This window comes from Haliotis cracherodii, unplaced genomic scaffold (assembly GCF_022045235.1).
Source record: "Haliotis cracherodii isolate W230 unplaced genomic scaffold, xgHalCrac1.p SCAF_9, whole genome shotgun sequence".
NCBI classification, from domain to species: Eukaryota; Metazoa; Mollusca; class Gastropoda; order Lepetellida; family Haliotidae; genus Haliotis; species Haliotis cracherodii.
Genome location: NW_027266343.1, coordinates 21,473,364 through 21,495,240, shown reverse-complemented (window position 1 = coordinate 21,495,240; position 21,877 = coordinate 21,473,364). Strand labels below are relative to the sequence as shown.

Sequence of the window (21,877 nt, the reverse complement as noted above, 5' to 3'; positions counted from 1 at the left end):
AGTACAGCATTGTACCCGACCCTTAACCTGGAAGTCTTAGTACAGCATTGTACCCGACCCTTAACCTGGAAGTCTTAGTGTGGCATTGTACCTGACCCTTAACCTGGTAGTCTTAGTGTGACATTGTACACGCCCCTTAACCTGGTAGTCTTAGTGTGGCATTGTACCCGACCCTTAACCTGGTTGTCTTAGTTTAGCATTGTACCTGACCCTTAACCTGGTAGTCTTAGTACAGCATTGTCCCCGACCCTTAACCTGGAAGTCTTAGTACAGCATTGTACCCGACCCTTAACCTGGAAGTCTTAGTGTGGCATTGTACCTGACCCTTAACCTGGTAGTCTTAGTGTGGCATTGTACCTGACCCTTAACCTGGTAGTCTAAGTACAGCATTGTACCCGACCCTTAAACTGGTAGTCTTAGTGTGGCATTGTACCCGACCCTTAACCTGGTAGTCTTAGTGTGGCATTGTATTGTACCCGACCCTTAACCTGGTAGTCTTAGTGTGGCATTGTACCTGACCCTTAACCTGGTAGTCTTAGTGTGGCATTGTACCCGACCCTTAACCTGGTAGTCTTAGTACAGCATTGTACCCGACCCTTAACCTGGAAGTCTTAGTACAGCATTGTACCCGACCCTTAACCTGGAAGTCTTAGTGTGGCATTGTACCTGACCCTTAACCTGGAAGTCTTAGTGTGGCATTGTACCCGACCCTTAACCTGGTAGTCTTAGTACAGCATTGTACCCGACCTTTAACCTGGTAGTCTTAGTGTGGCATTGTATTGTACCCGATCCTTAACCTGGAAGTCTTAGTGTATTATTGTAACCGACCCTTAACCTGGTAGTCTTATTGTGGCATTGTACCCGACCCTTAAACTGGTAGTCTTAGTACAGCATCACACATGAAGAAGGACCTTCCTATCTTAGTGCAGCATCGTACCCGGACTGTAACCTTTCTGTCTTAGTGCAGCATCGTACCAAGACTATGACCTTTCTGTCTTAGTGCAGCATCGTACCAAGACTATGACCTTTCTGTCTAAGTGCAGCATCGTACCCGGACTATAACCTTTCTGTCTTAGTGCAGCATCGTACCAAGACTATGACCTTTCTGTCTTAGTGCAGCATCGTACCAAGACTATGACCTTTATGTCTTAGTGCAGCATCGTACCCGGACTATGACATTTCTGTCTTAGTGCAGCATCGTACCAAGACTATGACCTTTATGTCTTAGTGCAGCATCGTACCAAGACTATGACCTTTCTGTCTTAGTGCAGCATCGTACCAAGACTATGACCTTTATGTCTTAGTGCAGCATCGTACCAAGACTATAACCTTTCTGTCTTAGTGCAGCATCGTACCAAGACTATGACCTTTCTGTCTTAGTGCAGCATCGTACCAGACTGACCTTTCTGTCTTAGTGCAGCATCGTACCCGGACTAAGACCTTTCTGTCTTAGTGCAGCATCGTACCAAGACTATAATCTTTCTGTCTTAGTGCAGCATCGTACCCGGACTATAACCTTTCTGTCTTAGTGCAGCATCGTACCCGGACTATGATCTGTCTGTCTTAGTGCAGCATCGTACCAGACTATGACCTGGCTTACTTAGTGCAACATCGTACCCGAAGATGTATTTTCCTCAGGGCTTAATATCCATGGCAACAACTCTTTCCGGACAAAATTGTTTAATAACAGTCTCCTGATTTTATATCTATTTTGAGGCCTCGATTTTGAATGTAGATTGATTCCGAACTTCCTATCAGAAGAGAAGCATTGAGATCAACAATGGTTGTACCCGAGGAGGTTCTGTATAATAAATCATCTTCTTGAACGAGATATCTTGTTAGTTTTAGGAGTGAACGAGACGATGACTCCCTGAAACGACGTTATATTGTGGAATGGGTCCGGGACATGTGTCACTGAACACTGAATATATCAAACCGTGGATAAACGACGATGCGTTGACTGATGTTCACTCGCCTCTCTGCTGCCATATGACTTGGTAACATATAAACCACAAACAATAATAAGGAACATTGTCAGATATCAGTTTCCTGAGTGTAACACACATTCAAATTGTTTACATGATCTGTGTTTCCAAGTCAGGCAGATTGAACTGGATGGCGGTGAGGAATATGTCCTCAGAGAATCAATGTAATGGGGCCATTCCTCTACTTACTCGACTAATGTAAGTGTTGATGAAGTCTCAAATGTCAGTTACCACAACTGCTTTGTGAAACAACATTGTCACCGTCAATTCGTGTTTGGCAGAAAGAATCGAGGGAAGCGCCGTATAATATGTAATTGATAATTGAAGATGGGGGCGGCTTGTTTGTTGTCAAATATGATGGGATATCCCATGTTTTGGAAAAAGGTTGTAAGCTTGCCTAAAATATTACATCTTCCGCCCCTGGGCATATACTCCAGCGCGTGTCAGCTATTGACATGTGCTGTATCAAAACAGAGATGTTCAGACAAAATATTCTATGAAAGAGTAGTTTATTGTCATACAGGAATATATAATACAGAAACATGAATATGACGTCGCTGATTGCCACTTGTGTCGGTGGTCCGATATTGGCACATGGCTGCTGCACCCGATGGAGGCAAGATGTTGGTAAGCCGATTGTAACATCAGCCAATATAGACCTGACCCAACAACCACATAACTAGAGGTGCGCTACACTAGTCCTCACAACATATTTCTTCAATTATTTCACACGTTGTATCCTTTAACTAATTTCCAGCAAAGTTTTCACCGAAATATAGAAATACATAGAAATACAATTTTCATGCAAATTTTGTTTCATTTCAGACATAAAATGGCAAAATATTGTAATGAGTTTCAAACGACAAAGACGATGTTAGCACCACGATAACATTGCTTATATTACACAAGACTCTCTGGCATACACCAGATCCCCGTTTACGTGATCATGTTAATGCTACGACTGTGAAAATTCCAGAATCAAAATTTATGGGAAAACTTTCTTGATCGTAATTTGATCGCAGTGTCGCTCAGTGTTATGAAAATATTCGACTGTAAGGGAACATCCCAGATCACTAGGTATGTCCTCACATCTTTCATTGATACCATCGTAGAGCCGGCATTAAGACGCATCGAACACGCGCAGGAAGACCTTGATAGAGTAACTACAAGGAAGTCCTATGTCCACAGTCCCACCAGGCTGCCCACACTGTTTGTTTTGGAGGCATTGTTGGTCCTACAACTGACACACTGCTCTCTGGTCAAATGTTTTACTGTCATGTTCACTGACAAGAACTAACCATGTCAGGTGTGGTCAATTAGAATCCTTACCTCTACACAAAAGGTCAAAACACAATTACACGGATTATAACTCCGAATTACTTCCCCGTAGATAGTCATCAATGCGGTAAATTAGATTAGTTAGGTGTGAAGTACATATATATCACTTGTTGAGGAAGTCAATGCTAGCTCGGACACATCGTCCTGTAGCGACATCCATGGCGCTCACTTTAATCTCCGTGTCCCCGAACATCATCCTGGCCTGAATCTCACGTCGAGTCGGCAGGTGGTCAGCATCTTCATCCGATAAGTCCAGACACAAACTGCCACACTTCCTCACACCGGGGTCTGTGATGAAAGCTGAGTCTTTACTGTCACTCGAGTAGATATGTATGACACTAACCATCTGATTGGCCTTTGCAGGCGTGTAACTACGAATAACTGTGTCGCCTAATGTGATTGGTTCATCCTCATGAACAAACACGTCAAACACATCAGTGCACCAATCAACACCGTCTCTGTGAACAAGCTTACTGGATGGATGACGGGACTGGTTGAATCGGTTAAGAACGCCGACCCCATACGTTAACCTTGACCTTCTGATGTTGACAACTGTTGGGTCAAGGCCAAACAACACTGCGCCTGTAAATAAGATATGATATGACAATCCATTTACGGAACTATTTAAAAAATTTAAAAATAAATGTAATATATAGATCAACAATATCATGTATAACATGGCATAATCATATGTGTAACAGTTGCATAAAACAATTCATAATCTTTAACTGTGACGAATGAAGTACAATCAATTATTCTTATCAATTTATCATATGTTTATTGGGAACCCATTTGGACATCTTTTTGAAGTGTATATACATGTTGAGTTTCGAGAGTTACATAGGTAACATTGACTTATAGTGGGTAATACTGTGTTAACCCTGTTTCATTTGAGGGTTGTGTGCTGGAGTACCTTTCAGTATGGCCAGGCTGACTCCAGTGGGGATGAGAACTTTCAGGATAGCGGAGAATTCCTTGCGGACTTCATACTGCAATGTGGCTGACTCAGCGAATCCTCCCACCAGGAACAGGAATTTCAGATCTGTCAATACAAATGACACGAATGATACATACATTAAGCACAGTGTCATGATCATACTTCAGATCGAGATTTAATAATTACAACATCAGATAAAAGTGAACCGAATATGTGTAGGAGGAAGACGACCCAAGCATGAACGTGACTTACGTCTGGCGTCCGGGTTATTTAGGACGTCCCCGATGGCGTGTTTGATCTTCTCCATGACGGGGACGAACAGACACCTCATGGCGTGTGGGCTGAGTCGCAGCATCCCCTCCGATGACCAGCATATCTCCTTGTTGCCGTACCGCTTCACAACACTGTCGATGTGGCCCCCCTGCAGAATAACGTTCAGAATGTATGTTAACCCCCTCCTTCCTACAGGACATACAACTGAACGTATGTTAACACCCTCTCCTGCTAGACCTGCATTGACAGTCTTTACGGAGCGCCATAAGAAATATTGCACATATTTGGGGCAGTTCATGAAACAGACATTTTATAATGAAAAGTGATTAGGAGTTTTGTCATGTGATAAACGCACAAGGGCATAGGGAGGGTCAACCAAACACATGACAAGTATTAAGGAAGGGTAATTATTTTCAGTACATTAGTGCATCCAAAACACCCACCCTCCAAATCTGTATTAAATGACTGGTCCCTAATGTCAGTACATGCCACTGAATGTATGTTAATGATAGACGATATAAATAAACGTTCCTGGGTGTATCTCAGAAGGAGATTTATAACACCAACCGTTGTGATAACAATATGATATAACAGGTATGCATGTGTCGGTTCTGTTTGACACAAACTATTCGTGATAACCACGATGATACAATAATCAGCTGAGGATATTATAACACTTGACGGTCCCTGCCCTACTCCACAAGTCATGTACAGGATGAAGGTATGTTGGCGCTACCTTCTGCTTCTTGAAGTAGTCAATGAAGGTGAAGGGCAGAGACACGTTCAGGGAGTTGTTCTTGTAGGGGCTTGCTGAACGCTTCCGGGACTCGAAGTTGATCATGAGGTTGACCCAGCCGACTGGGTACTTGGCCCGGTAGTGAGCGATGAAGTCGTGGCCGAAAATATCACACAGCAGGTTCACAAACTCATCGTCCACCGCTGTAAGTGTACACACATATGTAACAGTCTTACATTTGACTTTCTGCTCCCAGACGTATCCTGCCTAAGTGAATCTAATCTCAATATAATGTACCATACTGACGAAAAGAGAGCTCGAAAAAAACACCGTAATGAGATACCTAGAATCATTTCGTTGGCTTACACAGCTCTATCAAATACCGTGGTACTGTCAGTACCTCCATTGTTTCATCAATCTCTTTACAGTACGTGTTACTTTATACCAGAGAGTGCCATCGTTAACCTGTGCGAGACCCACACCTGTTGCACCATAAGGTCCCCCAGTAGCCTTGTAGAGCTCCGTCAGTTTGTTGTCGTTCCCTAGTTCATGCACCGTGATGTCCACTGTCCCGCCTCCACAGTCCACGACCATGTACCGAGTTCCTGCGGAGAGAATAAAAAAAATGGATCTGATCCCAAACTGATGGTTTGGCATTGCTTGTGTTGTTATCATATAACTGTCTTGGTCCAATATCATATCGGTACCACTGATTCCTAAACATTACACACCCTGAATGTCGTATACACGTACTATCCTACAATAATATACATGCATATGATAAATCACAATTGCTGCTATTGATCAGCTGATAAAGGGATAAAATCTGACGTTAATACTATCGAATTATTATTGTTCGATCACTTGGTGATATATGAAGTCACGCCAAGAAAAGGACAGATATCACCTGTGGTATTTAAGTATATTGAAACAGCACTCACGAAGTAAAAGAAACATTAACATTATATCCGGTTTGTCTTCTTTCAAGATCAGTTATGAATGACGAGATATCGTGCATGATAAAGGTATGGTTGGATAAATATGGTACATGACGTCATCACAGTGATTTCATCGTCGGACAATAGCCACTTGAGTTAGTGAGTGTAACATGTCAATTTGATGCTTGATCATATCTCTCACTGACCCCTGAGCCTATTCTACTCTCACTGACTTCTGTACCTTATACTTACCCCTGAGCCTAATTTACCCTCACTGACCCACGTGTCTCATCTACTCTCACTGACCCTAGTCCCTCAGCTCCTCTCACTGACCCCAGCCCCTCATCTACTCTCACTGACCCCAGCCCCTCATCTACTCTCACTGACCCCAGCCCCTCATCTACTCTCACTGACCCCAGCCCCTCATCTACTCTCACTGACCCCAGTCCCTCAGCTACTCTCACTGACCCACGTGTCTCATCTACTCTCACTGACCCACGTGTCTCATCTTCTCTCACTGACCCACGTGTCTCATCTACCCTCACTGACCCACGTGTCTCATCTACCCTCACTGACATCTGTGTCTCATCTACCCTCACTGACGAACGTGTCTCATCTTCTCTCACTGACCAATGTGTCTCATCTACCATCTCTGACCTGTGTTGAGCATCCCTTCTCACTGGCCCGTATGCCTCATCTTCTACAAATGATCCTTATCAGCATCTACTGACTACTTATTCTATTCATCCCACTGGCCCACCCATGTTGAAAGAGCAGATTTCACTTGTGACATGTTGTGGTAGTGAAGCAGTGATTTGGGTTTAACGTCGCTTTCTTCTATATTACGATGTATCATATGTTAATTAACTATTTACCACGTGTATGGTAGTGTCCTTCCAATAACTCATAGATTTCTGGCACGCCTAACGCGCGCAACTCTGCACAGCGAATTGCGACAACATAGACGACCAGGCCACCAGTGTCCCCGAGGTGTGAATCACTGTTCATGTTACCCCTCTGCTCTCTGTTAATACCATGCCACAACACTATCTGACTACAACTCATATGAACAGGAAGGACAGATGGTTGCATGTATAGCAGTAGACTCTTGTGATAAAAGCAGATATGGTTGCATGTAAGAGCTAGATTGATGTGACATAAGCACAGATGGTTGCATGTATAGCTGTAGATTGTTGTGATATCAGAAGAGATGGTTGCATGTATAGCTGTAGATTGTTGTGATATCAGGAGAGATGGTTGCATGTATAGCTGTAGATTGTTGTGATATAAGGAGAGATGGTTGCATGTATAGCTGTAGATTGTTGTGATATCAGGAGAGATGGTTGCATGTATAGCTGTAGATTGTTGTGATATAAGGAGAGATGGTTGCATGTATAGCTGTAGATTGTTGTGATATAAGGAGAGATGGTTGCATGTATAGCTGTAGATTGTTGTGATATCAGGAGAGATGGTTGCATGTATAGCGGTAGACTGGTGTGATATAAGGAGAGATGGTTGCATGTATAGCTGTAGATTGTTGTGATATCAGGAGAGATGGTAGCATGTATAGCTGTAGATTGTTGTGATATAAGGAGAGATGGTTGCATGTATAGCTGTAGATTGTTGTGATATAAGGAGAGATGGTTGCATGTATAGCTGAAGATTGTTGTGATATAAGGAGAGATGGTTGCATGTATAGCTGTAGATTGTTGTGACATAAGCACAGATGGGTGCATGTATAGCTGTAGATTGTTGTGATATCAGGAGAGATGGTTGCATGTATAGCTGTAGATTGTTGTGATATCAGGAGAGATGGTTGCATGTATAGCTGTAGATTGTTATGATATAAGGAGAGATGGTTGCATGTATAGCTGTAGATTGTTGTGATATAAGGAGAGATGGTAGCATGTATAGCTGTAGATTGTTGTGATGTAAGGAGAGATGGTTGCATGTATAGCGGTAGATTGTTGTGATATAAGGAGAGATGGTTGCATGTATAGCTGTAGATTGTTATGATATAAGGAGAGATGGTTGCATGTATAGCGGTAGATTGTTGTAATATAAGGAGAGATGGTTGCACATATAGCTGTAGATTGTTGTGATATAAGGAGAGATGGTTGCATGTATAGCTGTAGATTGTTATGATATAAGGAGAGATGGTTGCACGTATTGCTGTAGATTGTTATGATATAAGGAGAGATGGTTGCACATATAGCTGTAGATTGTTGTGATATAAGGAGAGATGGTTGCATGTATAGCTGTAGATTGTTGTGATAAAAGGAGAGATGGTTGCATGCATAGCTGTAGATTATTGTGATATAAGGAGAGATGGTAGCATGTATAGCTGAAGATTGTTGTGATATAAGGAGAGATGGTTGCATGTATAGCTGTAGATTGTTGTGATATAAGGAGAGATGGTTGCATGTATAGCGGTAGATTGTTATGATATAAGGAGAGATGGTTGCATGTATAGCGGTAGATTGTTGTAATATAAGGAGAGATGGTTGCACATATAGCTGTAGATTGTTGTGATATAAGGAGAGATGGTTGCATGTATAGCTGTAGATTGTTATGATATAAGGAGAGATGGTTGCACGTATTGCTGTAGATTGTTATGATATAAGGAGAGATGGTTGCACATATAGCTGTAGATTGTTGTGATATAAGGAGAGATGGTTGCATGTATAGCTGTAGATTGTTGTGATAAAAGGAGAGATGGTTGCATGCATAGCTGTAGATTATTGTGATATAAGGAGAGATGGTAGCATGTATAGCTGAAGATTGTTGTGATATAAGGAGAGATGGTTGCATGTATAGCTGTAGATTGTTGTGATATCAGGAGAGATGGTTGCATGTATAGCTGAAGATTGTTGTGATATAAGGAGAGATGGTTGCACATATAGCTGTAGATTGTTGTGATATAAGGAGAGATGGTTGCATGTATAGCTGTGGATTGTTGTGATATAAGGAGAGATGGTTGCATGTATAGCTGTAGATTGTTGTGATATAAGGAGAGGTGGTTGCATGTATAGCGGTAGATTGTTGTGATATAAGGAGAGATGGTTGCATGTATAGCGGTAGATTGTTGTGATATAAGGAGAGATGGTAGCTTGTATAGCTATAGATTGTTGTAATATAAGGAGAGATGGTTGCATGTACAGTGGTAGATTGTTGTGATATAAGGAGAGATGGTTGCACGTATAGCTGTAGATTGTTGTGATATAAGGAGAGATGGTTGCATGTATAGCTGTAGATTGTTGTGATATAAGGAGAGATGGTTGCATGTAAAGCTGTAGATTGCTGTGATATAGGGAGAGATGGTTGCATGTATAGCGGTAGAATGTGTCGTGGCTACAGGTCTAGTAGATGGTGAGGTGATTGTGTGAGTGAAGATGAGAAGGTGAGATGATGATGTGGGTGAAGGTGAGATGTTGATGTTGACGGAGGCCCGCATGTACAGTGACAAACGCGTGCGTCATCGGGTGAGAATGAGCCTGTTGCTGGGACAAGTGCAAGTGTACCTTTAATCTTACTCTCCAGGGGATGGTCGGGGGGCAGATCGAAGGGGGGACGGGCGACATCTGCAAGGGTCAGCATGTAATACAGCATTATACTTCAGGACGCGTGGCAACGGTTGAACTCTGGCTTACCCCGGCCCTCGTTGTAATTGAAGCAAAATTCTTCAAACCACTCCACAAAATTGTATCGATGGTTTAATAGTGACACAAAAAGGTAATTTAATTAATTTAATAAGTTGAGTATTATGATGATCAACAGATTAGCAAGGGAACCGAGGAGCACGGAGAGTTATATATTGAAATGTTGGTAGTTGGATAAATTTTTGTTGATGAAGGTAATATATGAAATTATGCATTTAGGATGATGTTAATGCCAGAAGGCCAAAATCAAGTTCAGTAGCAAGGATCAAGGGTATTAATGGTGTCTGCATGTAAGTAGTAATCGTTTAGCAATACACCATGTACAAGTAAGTTGTCTAGTATGTTTATATTGTCAATACACCATGCTATGCATACCGTCCCTGACATCTGTGCAGGCAAGGCCGTCGTTGATAGGTACAGGCAGAGAGTATCTAGGCGACTGTAGGGGGAGCCTCTCTGGATACTCAGGGATCAGTTGGTACATGCGCAGTTTGCGACAGTAGATGGATGCAGCTTCCGGCTCTAGTGCAATCAGAAGCTGGTCAGGACAGTCTGGGGAGACGAGGTCGGCCTGAAACACGTTCAGTCGTAAACTGTTTACATCGTTCCTTCTTACCTTAAGTATATAACGGCGCATCAGGCTCATGTGGAAGAAGCTCAAAGTGGTGCAGGTCGTTAACCAAGTGGTGCAACTCACATACGTGAGTATGGTGATGGTTCACACGGTCCCTCCTTAACATGTTATCAGTACTTCAGAAAGACATTTTCCCACAAGGTGATGCTGCAATTCAAAAACTATACATGTGGTGGTACTATAGCAATAGTTCAGGGGATCTGAAATAGCCGACGTGTCTAACCTCGTATGCAGCCTGCCTCATGAACTGCTTGGCTGGAGCCTTCCAGATGGCAGGCACAGTGATGACCCATCTGACGTCATCGTTGATGACGGTTATCCCTGACTGGTCAGACAGCTGCTGAAGAGCGTGTTCCTTGAAGAAGCGGAGGGCCAGGGCGAACACCCTCAGTGCGGGGAACATCTCGCCATTGCTGGCCGTTAACATTGTGTCCTTGGTCAGGTCCTGGAAACAGTAGAGGGGTACTTCAGCAATAGTATATGTAGAGGTGAGCTGTGTGGACATGGGTCTAGCACTGAAACTACCGAGTGTCTTGGAAGTGATGATTTGGATCCTCAGACACATGATTCTATCACATGATGCCATATGTGTGTTTTGCATAATTTGAATAATATTTAGGAGATAAACCTACTGTGTTTGAAAATGAGATTATTGTTAGACCGATTTGATAGTCTCTAAATAATATTTGAAACAGAACGCGTAACATGACCGATTTAAAATCGAAATCTTTCGCGCGGTGGAACTTTTCTGAAAGGAAATGGTAGTTTTTTTGTAATTATGCTGAACATTGTAACGTTATTAAGTACTATTCAAGAGAAAACCCCAAATTATCTTTTCAATGCAACAATTTAATGCATTGTAAATAAGAGACAGCTTGCTTATAACAAAACAGACAACAAAACCAGCCTAACTGTTTGGTGTGCCCTACTACAGTACCAACACAACATCGACTGGCCCGTCAACTTTCTGGTAAGTGTTGTTGACAGTAACAGAACAGTTTGAATGTCGAAAGAGGCGGACATGACAGTCTTTTACATTTTATGCAAGGTTGAGATGATTGAAATATGAAATGGCAGTGGAGGATACTTGACTGACTGTCGAATCTGAACCCTGTAGAACAGAAGAACAGTACTGTTTCTGATCGGCCGACGAGTCAGTGTTGTAACTCACTGCTGACTTTTATGACCTGTGAGTTTGATGATTTCACCCTTTACCCTAGCATGAGACAAAAGAGTAACAGTGGTGGCCCAATGATTTGTGACGGGATTTGCGGGTGATGAGATTCACGTAATCTCTTCAACAAGTCATGTGTATATGTTGCTTTATTTCACCAAAAATGTGATTAGATTTTTGGAGTCGTGTTGTTTTGAAAGACAAGCGGTTACAATGTCTTTTGCAATAAATTTTCAGACAGCAAAACGTTTATCCGATAGGCATAGAAGACATGTGCACCATCTTTCATCAAGAATCGTCCATACAATGCATGTGATAGCTTAAAACGAAAGAATAATGATGTGTTGGACTATAACTTGATAACAATGGTTGTAGCAGTAGTGATGACATCACCTTCCTGCCTTCCCTGTGTGGTTCCTGTGGAATGCAAGCTCACATACCACAACGGACATGCACATTGTCTGCTGACCTTCCGTACCTCCAACACAGTTCACGCCCATGTCACCAGACTGCTCCACTGTAGCCAAGATTTTCTTGTCAACTAACGTCTCACTTATACATTGCTAAAATATTCCTAAAAGATGTTGACTCGTCATATCGTTACACGGCTTCGTATTTCAGGAGCATGTTACTATGAACATGCAGTTTCAGATACATATAGTAAACTGCAAGCAACAAACATCTAACTGATCCCATGTAGCGTCCCCATGGCTCCCAACACTGCATGCTTGTCTCTCCTTGTGGATAATATGAACAGAACATGCCCCCAGTACTGCATGCTTGTCTTCCCGTGATGATTAGGAACAGAACAGGCACCCGGTAATGTATGATTGTCTTCCCGTGGAGACTCTGAACAGAACAGGCCCACAGAAGTGAATGCTTATCTTCCCGTGGAGACTCTGAACAGAACAGGCCCACAGAAGTGTATGATTGTCTTCCCGTGGAGACGCTGAACAGAACAGGCCCACAGAAGTGTATGCTTTTCTTCCCGTGGAGACTCTGAACAGAACATGCACCCAGCAGGGTATGCTTGTCTTCCCGTGGAGATTCTGGAGAGAAGAGGCACCCAGTACTCCATGCTTGTCTCCCAGTACTCCATGCTTGTCTCCCAGTATTCCATGCTTGAGGAAAGATCTGACTGTATTTATCATCTGGGATGATAACGTGCGACCAGGCAGATTTGTGTGACCTTGTATTTTACTTGCGGGCAATTGCTCGTGTTTCAAGACAGTTATACTTTGTCAAGACGCGAGAATGTACATGCCGCCGTGAAACAGCGAGGAAAGCACTGACTATGACATGAAATAACGTTCACTCAAGTAGATAGCAATGATTATGTTGTATCCTGAAATTATCTTTGATTTTTACCGTTAATTATCTGAAACAATACATATCTTTTCTTTACCATGTTCTTCATTTATTTAACGAGATACACTTGTCTTAACTGTAATGTGGACGATCTGGGCAATCAGAACCAGTGCATGTACCTCGAGGCGTCATGGCAGTTGAGTGAATAAACAGTCGTATTTATGTGTTTTTGGTGTGTTGAGAGTCTATCATTGTGCATGAATAAGAAGCAGCGTTCCTATGGTATCGGAAAAGCAATGATGCTGTGCTGCTGATGATGCTCTTATTGCTCCTGTCAATGCTAATGTACTTGTGAATAGTGTCTTTAGAGTTCCGTCTGATACATATCATTCACCATCTTCCCGAGGCAAGAGAGTTAACTAGCTATGGAAGTTCAGTTTCCATCCTTGCCGAAAAAGGCTGGAATTTCGTGGACCGATCGTAGCGCCACCAGTGGCTATTACGAGTTACGCCCCTGCTATGCCCCCATCCCGTCCGTTATAACTCCTTTGCCTCAGTTGGGTAGATGACCATTCACATTAGCATAACATTTACTCAAATGCATATATAGGAACTAAACTATGTCTCCTACCAAACAATTACCATATCCTCCAACTGGTTGACATATGTGTGTTAACAAACCCCGAACTTTGCTCCCTCCCCGTCCCACATCCTGCATGAGCCTCGTGGCCGTCCGGCAACCTGCACGTCCTCAAATAGCTGCATGCAAGTACAGTCTTCCGGTAATTTGATCAGTGAAAGACCATGTATGTGTATGTAACAGCAACAACAACTATTTCGATAATCTTAAGAAATCTCTTTAAAAAAGTCCTTTGTGAGGTGAGGTGAAATGTCGCTTCCAAGATTACGATTTGCTTGAATTGCTTCTCCTCAATAAAACGTGTTGTATTATTGTCGACGCCGTGATTACGTCGTACTCATATTATAACATTCAAATCTCGGTAACAACGACAACTCTCTGCTAGCAGCGCGTTAGCTGACTGCCATCATGGATGGGTCGCTCTGAATGTACCGGCTGAGAAACCATGTCATTGTTACCGGTGTACTGAGTTTGGAATACATCCAGCAAGATGTTACGTTCAAGTTGTATCATGACAACGAAACACGCAGATACACTAAAATAGTGTTCAAAACAATTATATGATGAAGTTAAATAATGACATCAATGTTAGTAGAAATACAATGGCGATGTTGTGTCCCACCCTCGCTCACAGAGCCCCGCGTGACGCGAGGAGAACCGCCTCAAGTCATGCCTTCCCACCTGCTTCAGTGGCTCCTCCACAATCAACTATTCCATGCACGCTTGTACTCCGTCACATGTGTACACGAGAATTGAGAAGTATAACTGTGAATATAGAAGCTTGGTTTCACAAATAGTTTAGTATGATCATATTACCTTGACTGCCACAGTAAGCAAGTTTAGATTTACGCACTATACTTGATAAGAAAACGTAACACTTCATGGATTGAAAATTAACTGGAGAAATTTATGGTTGTAGTCATTCTAGCTTGATAACAGTGTTAAAATTTACATCGAAACGTGGCTATAGGCAATCAACCAGAAGTTGTTATCCACAAAGTTATAAATTTTCTTATTTATTCTCCAACTACTAGAATGTCAATCAAACACGACACTACGTGTAATTCCGTACTAGATATTGAATTCTTAATAATTACGTCATTCAAGTCATCACAAGTGCTCCATCGTAAGAACGCTTATTGATAGTGTGCGACACTGTGACAGTACACATATATAGTGTACACGACTAAACGGGCATTTTGTACTTGCCTGCGCGTTAGATATTTACTATCTGATATAGTGTACTCACGGCATTATGGTGGAGCACCATCTTGAACCTCTCGAAGTACATCCACTTCCTGGCTTCGTCAGGGGTCAGGTTGTGGTATCGATCTCGGGCCGTAAATCCAAAAGAGTCAAGATGTCCCTCGGGGGTGAGGAGGATGGTGGTGGGGGTCTTCTGGTTGATGACCCCTGGATCACCCCCCTCCCAGTTCCGCATCATGTGCACACTTTCAGGGTCACGGACAAAACTCAGTGCATATCCACTAAAGGTGGTTCCGAAATCTATGGCAACCACAACAAAATGTCCACGATGGCGCACAATTGCTGGCACGTCGGCCTCCATGACCCGAGATGGTGCGGAGTGGGTGAACGAGGCTTCGAGCGTGTCGAATCCATTCAGATTGGAGTTTGATGTGGCTGCTAGGGTCTGTGACACGTTTAATGGGGAGTGTGAGGAGAGGGGGGTGAAGGGGGACAGGGACCTGTCACAGGTACCCTCAGAGCTGTATTCACTGAACCTGTGCTTCTTCCCCGTTTTCTTCCTTATGTCATCCGTGGAGGAGAAGCTGCTTTCACTGTCGGAACTCATGCCTCTGTCTTTCAGTGACGAGTGTGGGCGAGATGCATCACCTTGGCTGACAGTTGACATGCCTAGAACGGGTACTGGTACGTGCACTGTTTGTTGAGGGGCGCTGACATTTCCCTCAACATGGGGTTTGCCACTTCCCTCCCCTTGAACACTTATCGCAGGAGGACAAATAGCTGGTGCATGGACCTTCAACTCAGATTCAGCCTCAAGCCCTGGAGCCTTCAGACCAATGCCAGAAATGTTAGTTCCATGTTCACTTTTCACGTGACCTGTTACCGGAGATGGTCTGCCACCAGAACTAGTACCTGCGTCCAGAGTTTCGAGCCGTCGATCATCGACGCTTTTTGAAATATTCTCCACTTTTTCAGCTCGTCGAATGCCCGCAGGTGGTTCAGGATCCTTCATATTCAGCAGATTTTGAGGAAAAGTTGATTTTGATATTTGGTTGGCCTCGTTCTCCACAACTATGTCCTTCTTCATATCTTTACTTGCCTTGTCTTTCCCCTTTCTCTTGGGTTTCTCTATCTTCACTTTAGTCTTATACTTCCTGAAACCACTACCACTGGAGGAGCTTGTCTCAGACTCGGACGTTGACGATTGCAGCTCGCCTCCAGATGGACCATTCTTTACACGATCGGACGCTGGCCGTACCATTCCTGAAGTATCACTTTCCTGTGATGTGACATCCGTAACGGTATCCGGAGCTCCAGGGAGATAAATGTTTTTACCCTCCGTCGTACCTCCTTTGTCGCTTGCAACGTCAGGCGCGGGTAGCGGCATCTGTGGGACAGGGAATCTCGGTGACGTAATAGCCACTTCACCACCAGGTGAATCGGCGTTTGGACCATCTGATCCAGCATTGTGTGCTACATTCTCCCTGTTATCAATAGCTGCATCCCCATCACGTGTCCCAGCAGCGACAATAATATTGTCGACATTGCAGCTGTTAGATTGCCTACCCGGCACCGCCAACACGACACCAACATCATCCTCGGGGGTATCACGTTCTTTGAACCCTGCAGGAGGGCGCAATTCCATCTGGCACGCCATGGTCCTTTCCAGGGGAACAGTTCTGAGGGGAAGACCACCCCCACGTACGTTCACCCCCACCCTAGGGGCGCAGTCTGAAGTACTGGACATGTGAGGCTGCTGCTCACGAGTGACTGTGGCGGTCGGTGAAGGCTGGGGGTCTGCTTGTGATGCCAGCTGGGTGGCGTGGCCAGGACCTGGGGAAACAATGGCCAAGTTTAGATAACAAGGAGCAGTTTGATCTATTGCTGTATGTCTCACCGGAGGTGATACAAAGTAATGTTACTGAGCATAGTCTTTTGCTTCCATAGAAAAGTTGATAAAAATACAATTCTTAATGACAAGGAATTATTCAAAGAGTACAATCACCATCTTAATGTTTCACAAATTATCAAATAATCTGATAAATTATATTGGTAAATAATTACAGGGTGTACGATCCGGGATCATATACACTATATAATGTTACATATTATCCTAAAGCCTTAACAAGAGTGGTGATAACATAGATTTTCGTTATAATAATCATGCATGCTCTCTATGACGTGACTCCTACCTGTACCGTTACTTAAATCAGTGCATTTGACAGTCTGTGATAGTTTTACAACCCGCCACGTGTATGCCGAGGCACCAGTGTACACATACTGCACGTTCGTAAAGAAGGGGTCGGTGCGGGGTCAGGTGAGCTTGGGGGTCAGAGGGGAGGGGCCGCTATTGTCCTACAACATTGTTTAGATAGTCAAGTCCGCTCATCAACAGACGCCAGTACCGAGGTCATGGCTCCTGACAGAGTGACTGTGTACAATAGTGTGCTGCGCCGCTTTATCTGCACATTGGCTAACATTTAAGAGAAACTGTAACAATACTTCAAATTTAATGCGTTCATTATTTCTCAATTTCGACAAATGAAAGCACAGTGTCTTGTATTTATCAAGAATTGAGTGAACCGGAGCATCAAATATGTCTATATCTTCAGACGTACCCGCAAAACCCCAAGGGACGCTATAACGTGAAACATTCTCCGAGACAGTTACAGTTTAACTCAATTTTTTTTTGTTAAATGTTGTGTATGGTCTTGAAGAGGGGATTGAATATCATATTATGTTTGAAATGATGATTCACCTTTCTAAAGATGATAATTATCCAACAGTGAAATTTAAATGATGACGAAAAATATATTTCGTATAACTTCCATATGTCACCATGCTGTGTAGGTATGTCACAAGCCACATAAGTTCCGCCGTGAGTCACAGATGCTGGAGTTATGTGACAGCGGGGAATATGTTTATGTTTTGACTGTCACAGCGACGTCACGTGACCCAGGTTAACGCAGAAGCGATTGCTCCACAGCTCAATTACTTCAGAACAATTGACAAGATCTAATCAAAGCATGAAACCTTGGTTTAATAGAAGATTCTAGAATAACTGAGATACGTTACGTTCGAAAGGTACGTCACATCAGCCTGTTCGACCAGGATAAACATGGTACATGGTACATAGTCGTACTGTCGCCTGCTTCAATGTAACAACAGATTACAGGAAATGTTGTTTTTTCGTATATATATATATATATATATATATATATATATATATATATATATATATATATATATATATATATATAACACATGTACAGCGTGATTATTATTTACTAAGTTGTTCTCCGCTCTGACTATGGGAGATTTATGCCCTACTATGTATAATATAAAGGCCACTCAAGATTGCCCACAAACACAGCCAGATAATGTGAAGAGCTCTTGGAGGTCTGCTTGTGTGGTGCTCGTCTCCTTCGGGGGCAACAAGAGCCCCTCTCCCGCTAACCTTTGTTGTCTGCCACACTTACAACCAATTACAAGCCCCGCTTTGACATCTGGCGTGCGTTAAATCTTTTACAATATAGACTGTCTTGCCATTTGGTGTGTTTTGGAATCCCGGGAACGTTAGTATGTATGTTAAAGTATCAGTGGCGGTATCGGGGCCGATAATGTCTCGTTACTTCCAGGTTTAGTTGGATGTATATTTTTCCTATAAATATTTCGTTAATAAACCTGGGTGAAAATATATGTACATCTTTAAGATCTTTCATGCAAGATTCAGTTTATGGTATATTTATTGGTGACACGGCGACATTAAAACATATTGTTTTCGGGGCAGAAGTAGAGCTACTATTTCAGTGATACGATTAACTACTGTCCTGTTGTGTACGGCACCCACACGCGTATGTAATACCATGGCAACGTTTACCGAAACTGATATGAATTATTTGACAAAATATCTATCACTGTCGTTTAGCTGTCCATACCTTCATCAGTTGATATCCCGGGGACGCCATCTTTCTTGACTTCATCTAGACAAACATACGTCCCGGTGTCGACGTCCGACTCGCGGCTATGTCCGACACTGCCGAGAACCTGGATCATGTTGCCTTCTTGAAGCATCCCCGGGGAGTCAAAGGACAGACTGATGTACCCGAGGGACACCCCCCCTGCCACCACATCCCCGTCTACTTGTGGGTACAGTCGACGCAGTTCCTTCTTCTCTGGTACCTTGTCTGCAGGTGGTGCTGACGCAACGTCATCGTGACACACCTGCTCTATTGACGCATCCGGTTCAATCTTCCGCTCGGCAGGCTCTGGTGTTGATGGCGGCGTCTTCGGCATTCTCCGTGGCTTCTGGGGCTTCGTCTTCCCCTTGCTGCATGATGCTGACAACTGTGAAGAGAGTGACGCTCTGTCCGAGGACGTGTTGTGTTTGTCTGTGAGTGTCCTGCTGGAGATGGTGCTGGACGACTCAGAGTGGTGAGATGAGGACAGACTAGTAGTCTCGATACTCTTCACAGAGAGGAAATTCTTTTCCTCAGAGTGAGAGGATGACACGCTCGAGGTATCAGATGTATCATGGTGGACATTTACGTGAGCGGCAGCGGCATCACATGTGCAGCTTCGGCAGTGACGAGGGCTGCTCATTATGTCATCAGATTTCTTCTTTCCAATGTCAAATATTTTCCTTATCTTACCTTCTTCGCGGGGCTTCCCATTCTTGTGAACTTCACAGGTATTCTTCTTGTGTTTTTGCTTCTTTTTGTCTTTGTTTTTAATGTTCTTTTCCCTTTTTCCTCTTTCTGTTTTGACTTTAACGCCAGGTCCGTTACTGGTTCTTTCTTCAGGCTGCTCACCTTTCCTTTCACTCGTGACCTCTGTCTCCCCTAAACTGTCAGCAAGTGCTGGGTCCGTGATGTGGGCATGATCAGCCTCCACTACACCCACCTCGGCGTTGGTATCAGCAACAACAGAAACGTCAAGTGACGTGATATTTTCGTCCTGAAAGAATGTTGCACCTTTGTTTGCAGGCGCGATCCCCGATTCCACTCCCTGCGCTTCCACAGATGGCTCCCTCACCTGTAGTTCTTCTTTACTGGACAACGATTTCGACTTCTTTGTTTTCCACAATCTTCCCCCCTTGCTCTTCTTCACATCTCTCTCGAGTGAGTGTACCGAACTAGGACTTCCCTCCCGTGTGTTTTGCTCCTTGGGCGTGGCTAGATCTGTGCTGCTGCCATCTCTAAGGTATGGTGTCATGTTGCCATTGACCTGTATACGTGACCAGTCCCTTTCCAAATCTATCTCATTGTCAGTTAGCTTTCGGTACTTTCCCGGCGTGTCTTCTCGCAACAATAACGAGGTCTGCCGATTTACGTCATATTTCCGTCCCAGAGACATCGTCCAAACTGTTTTATCTCAAACCAGCTTTGGTAACCCTTTACCTATTTATCTGGATCGTGTCATATATCCAATAACACCCGCTCAGATAGCCTCCCTTGAATGTAGAACATCTTTGTAACAATATTGCTGGTACAAGACACTATCTTGGCACATGTTCACTGTCACAATGTATAACAAATACTCCAGTATGCGTGAATATAAATCAAACTAGTGTTTCCTCCACACGACTGATGTGTTGACTTATTACCAAGTTTGGAATATCCATTGAATATTCAGACATGGTCACCTGCTTCCATGGGTTGTTCGCTAACTATGAGAATGTATACTTGGCGACATCAGCTAATCAAGTGACGGCTGGGCACGGCAGACAACCCGGCGGTTGCGCGTGGGGGCAGGAACTAGCGGCGCAGGTCAGTGCGTAATTAGCTGTGTGTTTATTGGATGTGTTTAAACCATTTAATTAAGCGCTGACTTGTCCCCAATAAAATCATAAAGTTCTCCCATGAGATGAAGTGGGTGAGAGGCCAATATGACAGGGCGGCTCTTGGTGGCTCAATGTAAACACAATGTGAAGCAGACACCCTTCAGAGACAGGGTAGCAAGACAGGGGGGGGGGGGGGGGGGGGGGGGGGGGGGGGGGACCAGGCAGAGAGTGGGTAGAAGGGTAGGGCGGTCTGGTTAGACCCAGGACATATCTGGCATGTCGCCAGTGAGTGGACACGAGGGTCTACTCCAGTGTTTGTAGTGATAAATGTACAGTAAATCATCGTGGTCATTAAACGAAGAATCCAACCACAGAATTTTTAACATTCGTTGCATTCCAACCGTCGAGGTTAGCATTTGGTGAAAGCCCTTAAAACAGCAGTTGTATTTGTTTTAGCTTTGACTTATATGTGCGCAAGTTGGTCAGTTGGTCAAGGGAAAGGTGAGATTACTGTGTTTAATAGATCGGCATTGTAGGTTCCGGTAACTCCAGGTATGAGAAAAAAACTGAAAAGTCAATTTAAGTAGTCGATGTAATGTTTGCATCAATTGAAATGGCTGAAACCCATTGTTGTGATCAGCAATGACAGTAGACTCACTATAGGTACGAGGTGTGTTATGGGCGGAATGCATAGAATGGGTCTCAGTTCTCCCATGTATAAAGATTGTTAAACATGTATATAGTCCTGCATTAATATGTACATGTTCATGAAGACAATCCACTCTGTCCTCGCCACCACTGAGGGGGGAAGTCGCTTGTGGTTGGCGGAAATGTAAAACACCGTTGTTCCCATATCGTGTAAGCGGTAAGTGTATATGAAAAAGGACTGTCATCTGATACCTTCCTAATTACCAGCGGTCCAAGGTCAAATGTCCCGCTAATTAGTCCCGATTAAGGAGCGGCACGTCTGTGCTCTATGAGTGTATCAGCGTCGGTGATGCCGAGGGGGCGTGGAAGGTGAGATTATACACAAGGCTGGAGGAGACACAAGACGTGGTTAATGAAAACAAGTGGCTGAGTGAAGGCAAGGGAATGTGTGAAGACAGGGGATGTGTGAAGACAAGGAGATGTGTGAAGACAAGGGGATGTGTGAAGACAAGGGGTGGGTGAAGACAAAGAGGTGGGTGAAGACAAAGAGGTGGGTGAAGACACAAGGGGGGAGGGTTGAGAAGAAAGGGGTTGGGTGAAGACAAAGCGATGTGTAAAG

The 21,877-nt window shown here is 43.6% G+C and overlaps 1 protein-coding gene across 2 annotated transcripts; it reads right to left on the bottom strand.

Annotated features, from left to right (window-relative positions):
• Nucleotides 1-2,493: 2,493 nt before the first annotated feature.
• On the bottom strand, nucleotides 2,494-20,517 carry LOC139453185 (serine-rich adhesin for platelets-like). Of its 2 annotated transcripts, XM_071234817.1 has the most exons (10): nucleotides 18,767-20,517; nucleotides 14,872-16,661; nucleotides 10,724-10,945; nucleotides 10,242-10,437; nucleotides 9,729-9,788; nucleotides 5,752-5,874; nucleotides 5,270-5,472; nucleotides 4,513-4,681; nucleotides 4,237-4,365; nucleotides 2,494-3,905 (listed from the first exon to the last, which is right to left on the bottom strand). In XM_071234817.1, the coding sequence occupies exons 1-10, from the start codon at nucleotides 20,181-20,183 to the stop codon at nucleotides 3,427-3,429; spliced, it is 4,788 nt and encodes a 1,595-aa protein (XP_071090918.1). In that variant the 5' UTR covers nucleotides 20,184-20,517; the 3' UTR covers nucleotides 2,494-3,426. The 2 variants fall into 2 exon arrangements, with proteins under 2 accessions (XP_071090918.1, XP_071090919.1); XM_071234818.1 differs by lacking the exon at nucleotides 9,729-9,788.
• Nucleotides 20,518-21,877: the final 1,360 nt, after the last annotated feature.

What these genes read in the sequence shown, in the direction of transcription:
- LOC139453185 (XM_071234817.1), bottom strand. Translation starts at nt 20,183, where the DNA reads ATGTCTCTGGGACGGAAATATGACGTAAATCGGCAGACCTCGTTATTG. An exon ending in TGGTGCTCCACCATAATGCC is followed by an intron (nt 10,946 to 14,871) that starts GTGAGTACACTA and finishes TACTGTTTCCAG; the next exon opens with GACCTGACCAAGGACACAAT. An exon ending in CAGCCTGGCCATACTGAAAG is followed by an intron (nt 3,906 to 4,236) that starts GTACTCCAGCAC and finishes TCTTATTTACAG; the next exon opens with GCGCAGTGTTGTTTGGCCTT.